Below are 12,341 nucleotides of genomic sequence, written 5' to 3'. Positions count from 1 at the left end.
AAAGGAAGGAGCGGCTTCTTCCCCAAGAAAACCAAAAAGGTCTCTTTCAACACAACAGCTAACATCCCAGTGCTGGAGGGTGTGACAGTAGGGGACAGGATGTCTGGAGCCCTGGGGGAGGCACCAAGCAGGTGGGAGTCCACACCCATCTCCTGTGTATGTGAAGCTGCAGGGCCTGGAAACCTCTCTGATGGTTGGCTTTAAGCAGGCCCAGGGGACTGCGGGCGTTCCTTGCCCCAGCGGTTGTGGGAGAGCTGTTCCTTTGGGGGAGGCATGACTTGAATGTCTGGGATCTCAGGGACAGGCCTGAGGATGGTGACAGACCACTATGTTCTGGGCCCCAGAGGAAGCTCCAAGCTGCCAGAAGAGAACAAATTGGTGAATTGGACTTCATTAAAATTAAGACCATCTGCTCTGCAAAAAGCACTGTTAAAAATGAAAAGAGAAGCCACAGACTGAGAGAAAATATTTGCCAAACATTTATCTGATAGAGAATTGGTATCCGAAATATACAAAGAAAACTTAAAATTCAACAGTGTAAAAGCAAACAACCCAATTTAAAAGTGGGCAAAAGATCTGAATACACCTCACCAAAGAAGATGTACACATGGCAAATAAACACATGAAAAGATGCTCAATATCATAGTCATTAGGGAATTGCAAATTAAAAGAACAATGAGATCTCACTACATTCGCATTAGAATGGATAAAACCCAAACACTGACAATACCAAATGCCGATGAGGGTGTGGAGCCACAGGAACTCTCATCCATTTGGTGAGAATGTAAAAGGAAGGCAGTTTAGCATTAAAAACAAAACAAAACAAAACCCCCAAACATACTTATACCATATGATTAAGTAATTGTGCTTTTTGGTATTTATCGAAATGAATTGGAAACATATGTCCACATAAAAATCAGCACATGGGGCCGGCCAAGTGGTGCATTGGTTAAGAGTTGGCTTGGGATGCCAGCTCTGAGCAGCAGGGCCCCGGTTCGGATCCCACATGAGGGCCAGTGACGCTACACGCTCTACAGCTAAGATGATGAACAACAGTTCAACTTGAAGCTGGGCTGCTGTGAGTCACCAGTGATGGCGTAGGCTGCAGCCCCTGCTGCAGTGGGCTGCCATGAGCCACGGTGAGCGGCTGGCAGCCGGCATGAGCTGCCGTGAATTGCCGTGAGCGGCCATCCAATGGCTGGCGAGCGACTGCCTCACCCAGGAAAAGCGCAATGATAATACCAACATGGGCCAGTGATATGACATCCTCCACAACTAGAGAGAGAAGAACAAAAGGACAACAACTTCTCTGTTCCCCTCCCCCAGTTCCCCAATAAAATCTTTAAAAAAAAATCAGCACATGAATATTTATAGCAGCTTTATGCATAATTGCCAAAAATTGGCATCAACCAAGAGGTCCTTCAGTAGGTGAATGAAGAAACAAACTGGGGTATATCAATACAATGGAGTATTATTCAGCAATAAGAAGAAATGAGCTATGAAACCATGAAAAGGCATGGAGAACCCTTAAATGCATTTTGCTAAGTGAAAGGAGTCAACCCAAAAAGGCTACAGACTGTGTGGTTCCAACTATATCATAATCTGGAAAATGTGTAACTATATATAGAGACAGTTAAAAGATGATGTGTTGCCAGTCTAATTAAGAAAATGTTTTTTAGGGCCGGCCGAGTGGCGCGATGGTTGAGAGCTCGCTTGGGATGCCAGAGGGCCCCGGTTCGGATCCCACATATGAGGGCCAGTGACACTGCCCTCTACAGCTAAGATGCTGAACAACAGCTCAACCTGGAGCTGGGCTGCCGTGAGTCGCCAGTTACGGCGTGGGCTGCAGTCCCTGTGGCAGTGGGTTGCCATGGGCTACCGTGTGTAGCCAGCAGCCAAGGTGAGCGGCCAGCAGCCGCAGTGAGCGGCCGTCCAGAAGCCGGCGACTGATCTGCCTCACCCAGGAAGAGCGCAATGATGGTGCCAACTTGGGCCAGTGAAGCAACATCCTCCACAACTAGACTGAAGAACAAAAACGACAGCAACTTGTCTGTCCCCCTTCCCCCAATTCCCCAGCACTGTTCCCATCCCCCCAATTCACCAATAAAAATCTTTAAAAAAATGTTTTTTAATTTCTTTAATATTAGCCTACTCAGGGTATCCATTTCTCCTGTCCATCTCCGTTTCTTCTGTCAAATTGGCAAATTGTATTTTTGAGAAATTACTCCATTTTATCCAAATTGCCAAATTTATTGGTGAATATATATATTATATATATAAATATATAATATATATATATAATATCCTTTTATTATCTTTTTAGTGTGTGTAGGATCTGTAGAGATGTCTTCTTTTTCATTCATGATATTAATTTATTCTCTCTCATCAGTCTTTCTAGGGGCTTATCCATAGTACGTTGATAATCTATGATACTCATAGATTTCTGTTCTTACACATATTTACTTTTTTCTACTTTCTTCAGGATTGATCTACTGTTCTTTCTCTACCTTTTTCAGGTATAAATGTAAATAATTGATTTTTAGATTTTGCTCCATTCTAAGATATTGTTTTTCAAGACAATAAATTTTCTCTTAAACATTGCTTTAGCATCCCACAAGTTTCAGTATCATATATTCATTATTAATCAGCTCAATACATTTTCTAGCTTCCATTTTTTTATTTTATTTTATTTTTGACCTGTGAATTATTCAGAGATGTAGTGCTTAATTCCCAAGCAGTTGAGATTTTCCAGTAATCTTCTTGTTATCGATAATTTCACTGTAGTCAGAGAATATACTTTGTTTGATTTCTATTATTTGAAGTTTGATATTCCACTTGCACTTAAAAATAATGTCAATTGTTGTAGGGCACAGTGTTCTATTTTAATGAGTTCACATTTATTAATTGCTTTGTCCAGATCCTCTATATCACTAATGATTTTTTGTCTATTTTTTCTATCAACTATTGAGAGAGGTGTGTTCAAGTCTTTCACTGTGGCTGTGGAAACATTAATTCTGTCATTTTTTGCTTTATAGTTTGTTTATTTATTTATTTATTTATTTTAAGATTTTTTTTATTGGGAATTGGGGGGATGGGAACAGTGCTGGGGAATTGGGGGAAGGGGAACAGACAAGTTGCTGTCGTTTTGTTCTTCAGTCTAGTTGTGAAGGACGTTGCTTCACTGGCCCAAGTTGGCACCATCATCGCGCTCTTCCCGGGCGAGGAAGATCAGTCGCCGGCTTCTGGACGGCTGCTCACTGCGGCTGCTGGCCACTCACGCTGGCTGCTGGCTACATACGGTAGCCCATGGCAACCCACTGCCACAGGGAGTGCAGCCTACGCCGTCGCCGGCAACTCATGGCATCCCAGCTCCAGGTTGAGCTGTTGTTCAGCATCTTAGCTGTGGAGGGCAGTGTCACTGGCCCTCATATGTGGGATCCGAACCGGGGCCCTCTGGCATCCCAAGCGAGCTCCTAACCATCGCGCCACTCGGCCGGCCCTGCTTTATAGTTTAAATTTAAATATATGCCATTGGGTACATACAGATTCCTGATTATATCTTTTTCTTGGTTTCACTCTTTGAGCTTTAGAAAATGTCCCTCTTTATCTTTTAGCATGCTTCTTGCCTTAAAATCTTTGTCTGATTTTAGAGTAACACCATCAGCTTTTTGGGTCAGTTTGCATGGTGTCATCCATTTGCTTTTAGCTTTTCTGTGTTCTTAGATTTAAAATGTGTCTCTTGTGGGCCGGCAGAGTGGCTCAGTTGGTTAAGAGCATCAGCGCTGAGCAACAGGGTCGCAAGTTCAATTCCCACATGGGCCAGTGAGCTGCGCCCACCTGCAACCAAGATTGAACACAGCACTTTAAGCTGAGCTGCCCTGAGCTGCCTATGGATGGCTGGATGGTTCAGTGGTTAGAGCATGCACTCTTAGCAATGAGGTTTCTGATTCGACTCCCGCATGTGATAGTGGGCTATGCTCACCCACAACTAAGATTGAACACGGCACCTTGAGCTGAGCGGCCACGAGCTGCCAATGGATGGCCGGATGGTGACTGGACTTGGAGCTGAGCTAGCTGCACCTTCTACAACTAGGATGGAAGGACAACAACTTGGCTGTATCCCTTCCCCGACTTCCCAATAAAATCTTTAAAAAAAAATTGTGTCACTTGTGAGCAGTGTATAATTTAAAAAAAAATCATTGGACAATTCTAGGTATTGAATTCTAAGTTGATGGATTTTTCTCCCCCCATCAGTTTGAAGGTGATGGGAAGGTGTCATTCCATTGTCTTCTGGCTTCCATTGCTTCTGTTGAGAAGAGCGCTCTCAGTTTGTTGAGGCTTTCAAGATAAAGTATATTTTTTTTCCTCAATCTGTCTTTAAAAATTTTTCATTACCTTCCCCCATCAGGAGTTTGACAATGAGGTAGGGTGTGTGTGTGTGTGTGTGTGTGTGTGTGTGTATGTTTAAAACTAAACTCCAAACTTTATTGAGATTCCACCAGGTTTTCCCTTTAATATCCTTTTTTGTGTTTCAGGAACAAATCCGAAGTACCACATTGCCTTGTTAGGGAGACCACTTCATAGTCGGTGTAGAGGCCTGACCACCGCACTGTATTTCTGAAGCTGATGTTGAATAGTATTGTATGTCAACTATAATTATATATACATATATATATATATATAGTCACATGGAGTAGAGTGTGGGAAAGGAGTCAACAGAATCATAATAGATAACTATGATATCAGGGGTGGGAAGGCAGTCGATGGGGGAGGGGGGTTGTTTCTGTGTGAAGGGTGAAAAGGATAACTATTGCATTGTTCTGTACACCTGAAACTAACAAAAAAACAAAACAAACAAACAAACAAAAACGAAGTCCCGCGTTGCATTTAGTTTTCAGGTTTCCTCAGTCTCCTTTGGTCTGTGAGTTTCTCAGTCCTTCCTTGCTTTTCGTGACACTGATGTCTAGAAGAGTACTAGTCAGATTACCCTGTAAAAATGTCCCACAGTCTGAATTCACCTGATATTTTCCTCATGATTAGATGGAAGTTATGGGACTTTGAAAAGAATATCAGAGGTGAAGTGCTCTTCTCATGTAATTTTGTTTTTATCCTGTGTGATAGTTGCTGAGTTTCCTGTCTCTGTGGGTTTGGTGTACTTCCATCGATTTTGGCCATTTGAATGCTGGGAGAGGAGATACTGTGCCAGTTCCAGGCCCGGCCCCAGAAGGCATCATATGTCTCTGCTTACCTGTCTTGTGCTAACATGCTGGACCAAGGTGCCTGAGACACCCACCAAGCAGCCTTGAAACCAACCTGCAGCTTGGAGCTATGCTACTCTGAGCCCAAACTATAGTAGATCAAGGGATACCTAGATGTCCTATAGACGCATGAGCAAAAAGAAATAAATAATCATAGTTTTAGTCCACTGAGTGTTAGGTGTGTTTTATTGTTTGCATTAGCGAGCTGATGTAGAACTAGAGCATCTCATGTCCCTTCTTCCTCCACCGCGAGGAGTTGTGTTTGGAAACTGGTGCTTACCTACTTCTCCCAGGTCACAGGTGTCCTCCACCATCTCTTCGCTTCCTCTTCTCTCCCTCCCTATGATCCAAGTCTAAAAACTGCTCCAGAGCCAGAGGGCCAGCACTGAGCTCCCTTCCGTCCCCCTCAGCAGCATAATGAGGCTTAAATGAAACAGTGTCAGGGAACATTTCAGCATAAATATATTTTCTATAGAGAGGAAAATTACAAAAAGATAAATAAAACCATTGCCCAGTAATCTCGTTCCTGCTATATGTGCAATGATTTATGTGAACTCTCCAACTAGCAGTGAATTGTCATGCAGCAAAATAACTCTAGGTCATTAAATACAAGACTAGTAAGTTTTATTTGATAATAATATTAAATTCCATTCATTTATTCTTGGAAAATTTTTGAGCATGTAGTACGACAACCGACTTACAAGACAAAAAATATTGAAGGTATGTGGCTGATCACTCCTTGGAGCCTGGCCAGGACAGAGTAGAAAGGGCAATACTGGGTAGGAGCTGGCTTTGTCCACGTCTCTCAAGTTGTGAGCACTCTGGGCTGGGGTTTCATGGGCTCCTTTAAGCCCAGACCCTTTAAAGCAGGATGAAGCAGGAGAAGGAGAGGAAGGGGGGACTCGTGGGATACAGTTGTCTGCTTCCATGGCTCCCTTCCCCAACTCTACCCTTCAAATCCTGGCCCCAAGCCCTGACTGCTACCCTACCTCCCTAGCTATATCTTTACTTCAGACTTCTCAAACCACTCCAACCTGGCAGTTTTACATCTTTTGCTCTCATGTTTTATTACCCATTACCCCCCAATCAGGCTCTAAGCTCCATCCTCTACTCCTCTGGGAAGCCCAAGGAGTGAGATGGAAGTGTGGGGCGGGGGGAGATGGGGGCCAACTTGAGAGAGAGCAACCCTTCTCTCACCCTGACACAGGCAATTCTTCCTCCAGTGGGTAAAACTAATCGCACCTCACCCCCTCAAGTCTTGGTGTATTGGAAAGGACTAAATGAAGAGCCTCCCAGAGGTCGTGAGAGCACCCCAGTACCAGACAGGGGAGTCAGTGTTTACCGAGCAAGGCCGTGGATCTTTACTGAGCACCAGCTATGAGCTCACCATGGGGCAAGGTACTCTGCAATTCCTTTTCAACCCTTTAAGGAGGCTTTATTCCCCCTCACCACCCACTTTAGTGCTGATGAAAGGGGGCCTCCAAGAAGCTAATTAACTTCCTTCCAGTCATTTAGTCGCAACAATGTAAGCCTGTCCTGTCTCCCAAGGACCTCAGGTCCAGAAAGGGGCTCCAGGGAGAGTCTGTACCAAGTCCTGACAGTAGACAGATAAAGTGTTCGTGCTGTTTTTCAGAAGACCCAGGGAACCTGAGACAGAGAAAGCATGTGTGTGTGTCTGAGAGAGAGAGAGAGAGAGAGAGAGAGAGAGAGAGAGAGAGAGAGAGAGAGAAGGAGAAGGAGAAGGAGGAAGAAGGCGGAGGAGGAGGAGGAGGAGGAGGGGGAAGGGGGTGGGGGGATAGTACTGAAGGTCAGGAAAGAAAAGTCTCATCCACTTTCTAAAGCAGAGGAGACTGCACTCCAGACACACAGAATTCCTCAGGTCTTTCACAGAAAAAGGGTGGGCCTGGCCACAGATTGGGAGGAGAGGCCCAAACCACACCCCGGAGCACCAGAGCCTCAGATCTTTCTTTTAGAAGGGGTCCTAGACCAGGCCAGTGGCCCGGCTAGAGGTCAGTTCTCTTTTCTACCTTGAGGAATCTGAAGGGCTGTGTGTGGCCAGGCACCTCTCTCCCTAATGCCTGTGTTTGCCCAAACAGAGCACTGAGGTCCCAGAAACCATCACCCCCTTGCCCCCTGCCCAGTGCAGGGCCCACAGCTGGACCCTGACCTAGCGCGGGCTATTTGCTTCTCCACAAGAAGCGAGGCCCTCACAGCCCACTGTCTGGGAAGAGGCTCAGAAGAAGCTGCTTCTGGGCTTTCTCAGGCTGGTGTGGGGTCTCACTAGGGCAGAGCTCCACTGAAAGTCATGATGGGCAGGCACAGAAGGGAGCAGAGGCTGGGCGCAGGCTGGGCCAGTGGGTGCGGGGGCCTCTGGGATTCAGGGCAGAGGCTGCTCTTCTCTGACTTGTAGCAAGGTGAGACTTCACACCTGTGGGAAAAGGCAGGCGTAAGGGCAGGCCTCCCATCCTTCCAGCAACCCCCAGGCCTCTGGGTAGGGGTGTGCAGAAACTAACCCCTTCTCTGGGACCCCACTTTGCTGAAGCAGAGCTAGGCAGCCCCCTTTCCTACCTGACCACGCTCTGCAGGATCTTCCTCTCGTCCTGGTCCAGACACACGGCAAAGGGGCAGCTGTTGGAGCCGATAATCTGCACCTTGTCCACTTTGATCTGCGATGTGCTAATCTGGAGGGAAGGCCCAGGTCAGCCTCCAGACCCCTAGCCACAGAGCTCCCGGCCCTCAGCAGTTCCTTCCCCTGGAATTGCCCAACCAGGCCTGGGGGTTGGGGGCGCAGTTTGGCTGGCGGCACTCTAAGGCTAATGGCCAACTCAGGGGAGAGGTCCTGAGGATGCCAGCAGGCCCTGGCTCCTCACCAGCCTCTGCCCCTTCCTGAGCCTGGAAGAAGCAGGCCCTCTAAGGAAAAATTGCACTACCCAGTGCCCTCGCCGTGAGAGCCCCGAGGCAGCCTGCTCTGCTTCACTCACACACATATCCTCTCACAAGGGCTCCTCTTCCTCCCCGTTACCCTGCAGCACTCCACATATGCACACACCCCTAAACCACACCCTTCACCCTGCCTCTCCTTCCACCCCTACAGCCCTTGGCCACCCCTTCTCTCATGCACACACGCATACACGTGGGCCCACACACAGAGGCGCGCACACACACACCCTGAATGTCTCCTGAGAATGTGGCTGCAAGGAGAGGAAAGCCTTACCTGGTTAAAGCCCTTCTTGGATTTGGGGTTTTGCCTTTTCACCACTTCTGTCAGGTTTAGCATCAGGGCCTCCATGCCGTAGTCTGAAGGACAAGGGCGGCTCAGGCCAGGCTCAGAAGCCCTCCCGGCCCCACCCCCGGTGCCCGGCCTGCCCCAATCACCTAGCTCCTCCTCCTTCCGGCAGGCCTTGTTGAGGTTGACTGAGGTGCAGACCTTCTCCATGTTATTCCAGCGACTTCGTCCACTGATAGCTCCCTGGAATTGTGGCAAAGCCAGACCAGACCCTCAGTGTGGAGGCCCCAGTACCTGCTGCCTTCCCTTCAAAGAGGAGGCTCCAGACACCAGTGGCAGGGAGCTGCCTGCTGCTAGCACACCCAGGAGGCGCTCTCTCATTCACCCGAGTCTGTGGACTTGTTCCCCAAGAGCTCTGACCCCTGTATACATCTTGGTGAGTCCAGGGAGGAGCATCAGCTCACCGGCTTGGTGCATGAGGTCAGCCTCGTGGCCAGGTCACAGGGCACGAGAGCTGAGAGCACCTCAGGGTGGTCTTAATGAACTCCTGTTGAGCCCAGAGCAAGGAAAACGGGCCCAAAGGCCTGGAGTTCCTGGCAGAGCCAAGTCAGAACACCTTCTTTGGATCCTTTTCTGAATGTCTCTTCTACCAGGGACCTCCATGTGGCCACACCCAAGAGCATTTCTCAGTCCTTGATCAGTCTCAAGGTCAGCTTACTTGACCTTGATTCTGTTCACCCCACTCCTCTCCTGGGCTTTCTTGATGGTGCACTCCTGGTTTCCCCGCTACTTTTCTGGCTGGGGCCTCTGCTCTGTGCCAACACCCTCCTCTGCCTGCTGTCATGTGACTGTCTCAGGACCTTCTCCTGGGTTCTCTGTGGTCTGCATCCCTTCTTCCTTCATTAGGGAACCTAATGACTACCTTTACACCCATCTTCACGTTTCACATCTGAGTTCAGGCCCATCCATCCAACTGCCTGTTCTAACTTCCTCCTTCTACTCCTCAAGGGCACCTCAAACTCAACATGTCCCGCACTCGTGCTCTTCCCCCACCAGACCTGGGCTACTTCGGAAAAAATGGTACTATTAGTCGTGGAAGACTAAAATCTGGAAGTCTGGGCCTCCCGTTTTCCAACCCATCCTGTGGTTCACATAATCCACATATAGCTCCCGTTTCTTTCCATCTCCGCCACCACCAGTCTAACGCCACCCACATTTCTTTCCGGTAAAACCACAGGAGCCTCCTATTGGCTTTCCCACGTCCCCTGTGATTCTCACCAATCATTCTCCACAGATCTGCCAGAGGGTGCTTCTAAACCTCAAATCTGATCATGTCACATTCATCCCCAGCCCCACCCCAAACTTAAGCCCCTTCAAAGGATACACATTGCTCTTAGGACAGGACAAAACTCCTTTCGTTACATTGAAGGCCCTTGGTATTCTGGCCTCACCTCTCTCTTGAGCCTCACCTCATCGTCACGTTCCCACTCACTCTCTGCTCCAGCCCCTCCAGCCTCTGATGTTCATGTTCCCTTCCACCTCAGGGCCTTTGCACATGCTACCCATCTGCCTAGAGAACACATCCCTCTCTTCTTAGATTAATTAATCAGCTCCTGGCTTTCTTTCCAATATTGACTCAATGTCCCTTCTCTAGAAAGCCTTGTCTAGCTTTTCTGACTGGGTTGAATAATCCCCTTAGAGGTTCTCACAGTACCATGTACCTCTCTTCCTCTGTCTTTCACAGTAATTACATCTGTAGGTTCATCTAACCAATGCCTACCATCCCTTCTAGGCTGTAAGCACGTTGCTCACTCTTGAGAACAGGCCTGTGCCTAGAACATCTGGGACATAGATGTTTAACAAAGACCTGGCACATAGCTCTCAGGGTCAGTCCCTCCTGCCACTGCCATGGCCATCACATGGAGTAGCCCCATCATCACTATCTCATCAGCCCTTTTACTGCCTTGTCATCACTCACCACTCTGACATTATCTTGGCCATTTACTTGTTTCCTTATCTGTCTTGCTCCTCTAAAAAAGCTAAAGGGAGGGCCTAGCCCTCCCTGCTTACTGAATTTTTCCTTGCCCAGCACATAGCCTGGCAGGAACAGGTGCTAAATGACTATCTTTTGAGTGGTTGAAGGAAGGAAGGAAGAAAAGAAGGCAGGAGGGCTGCCATTGGTGAGGTTGAGCCTCTCGCGGCCTGTACCCCAGGGTGTGACATGCTCAGAGACTCATGCCCTCTGGTGTGCCCATGCCCTTTGTACCCCCACCTCACAAACATCCTCACTCCCTTTTCACACCAATCCTGCCTTCCATGTACCCAGCCAGGCACACCAGCCAACAGGCCCTGGCCGCTCGCTCACTTTGCCTCTGGAAGCCGACCCTTGCCCCGCTCTCAGCCACAGCCCCGGAGCCAGGCCCTGACACTCCATGGGAGCTGCTGAGCACTCTGAAGAACACAGGGTGGGAAGGCATTGCAGGTAGAGCGGGGGAAAGGATGCCCACTCCCTCCCGTTCCCCCCTTCCCCCAAGGTCCAGGGGAACCTGGGGAGCCTTCTGCAGCCTTCCAGCTTAAAAACCGGGCCCAAGAACCTAAGAGTCTGGCTTTGGGTGAGGGAGGATCAGGAACAGCTCTCGGGGGCACGGGCCCCGGTGTTGGCCTTACCTTACTGTAAATGATCTGTAGTGTTAGAGGGACGGCCTCCCGGTCCCCGTCAATGCCTAGCCTCTTGCTGCCAGGACCTGTGCCACACAGAGACATAGCCTTCCCTTTCCCTCCGTGCCTCGCACAGACCCGGGGCTCCACCTACCCTCCCCCCACCCTTGGCCTTGCCTTCCAGTGATCCTTCCTCTTCGGGGTCCCGCTTTCCCGGGGCCCTGCCTCTCTCTGGCCCCACCTCTTCACCCTCCCCACTTGTCCCCACAGGAACTCAGGCAGCACCCACCTGAAGCCTTGATGGCACGTGTGGCAGCAGAGTGACCCAGTTCCAGGGAATGGATGAAGATCTCTGTCGTCTTCTCCCCAGTGATGAAGGTCAGCTGGAGAGGGGAGGACATCAGCGTGGGCCTCCTGCAGGGGCCCCTCAGGCTCCTCTAGCACGGGGCTGGGGGCTACTGTGGGGTGGGGGCTGGCCTGACCGGCCCAGCAGGGCACAGGCTGGGACTTGGCGATGCTGAGGAAGGTCTGCCAGTGAGTGTGGGGGGAGAGGCGGCGTGGCGCGGCAGGGCAGGCCTTACCTCTGTCTGATACACCTGCAGCAGTACCGGGCGTGCAGCGAAGCGGCAGTAGTAGAGCAGCATGTCGGCCAGGATGGGCAGCTGGGTGGGGGAGCCCTCCAGGGGTCGCGAGTCAGCCCTCAGGGAATGCTGTGGGGTGGAGGGAGCCCAAGCCAGAGGGACAGGTAGAGAGAAAGTGAGAGGGAAAGGGAATATGAAAGGAAGGGAGAGGAACATACCCACATAGGACGTGCAGAGGCAGACAGCCAGGGAGAGGCATGGTGAGACGGAAGCAGGAAAGAGAATGGTCAGGGGAGGACCCTTAGCCTGGTCTCCGCACCCCTCCCTCACCTGGCACGTGGGCCTCCAGGAAGGCCCCTGGCTGAGCTGGACAAAGTGGAGAGCTGAGGATGGGGCTGAAGCCTGAGGTCCCCTGGGCCTTTCTGAGGACTCTCGCTGTCGCTGTAGTGATCTGACCCCTGACCCCCCATGACCTGGGTTCAGGATCTGTCCTGCCTCTCACCTAGCCTCCCTGCTCATTCCTCAGGGAGCCCTGGTCCTCCATGAAGGCCTCAAGCTGGAGCTCCCCAAACCAGGGCCTTCTAAGCAAGGCTGGGTGACGGCAGCCAGTGAGCCCTC

At 49.8% G+C, this 12,341-nt stretch overlaps 1 protein-coding gene across 2 annotated transcripts in view; it reads right to left on the bottom strand.

The window, feature by feature from the left end:
* Positions 1–6,984: 6,984 nt before the first annotated feature.
* PIK3R5 (phosphoinositide-3-kinase regulatory subunit 5) overlaps positions 6,985–12,341 on the bottom strand; it is a 68,225-nt gene continuing 62,868 nt past the window's right edge. Inside the window, exons 13-19 of one of the 2 annotated variants that reach the window (XM_019665982.1) lie at positions 11,724–11,852; positions 11,432–11,525; positions 11,152–11,228; positions 8,634–8,727; positions 8,473–8,555; positions 7,827–7,939; positions 6,985–7,686 (exon numbers count right to left, since the gene is read on the bottom strand). In XM_019665982.1, the coding sequence (XP_019521527.1) occupies positions 7,539–7,686; positions 7,827–7,939; positions 8,473–8,555; positions 8,634–8,727; positions 11,152–11,228; positions 11,432–11,525; positions 11,724–11,852 (738 nt within the window). In that variant the 3' untranslated portion in view covers positions 6,985–7,538. The remainder of the gene's footprint in view (positions 7,687–7,826; positions 7,940–8,472; positions 8,556–8,633; positions 8,728–11,151; positions 11,229–11,431; positions 11,526–11,723; positions 11,853–12,341) is intronic. The other variant, XM_019665983.1, reaches the window with a different exon arrangement.

The sequence above is a fragment of the Hipposideros armiger genome, unplaced genomic scaffold, assembly GCF_001890085.2.
Source record: "Hipposideros armiger isolate ML-2016 unplaced genomic scaffold, ASM189008v1 scaffold_457, whole genome shotgun sequence".
Taxonomy (NCBI): Eukaryota; Metazoa; Chordata; class Mammalia; order Chiroptera; family Hipposideridae; genus Hipposideros; species Hipposideros armiger.
This window is presented reverse-complemented; position numbering and strand designations above follow the sequence as displayed.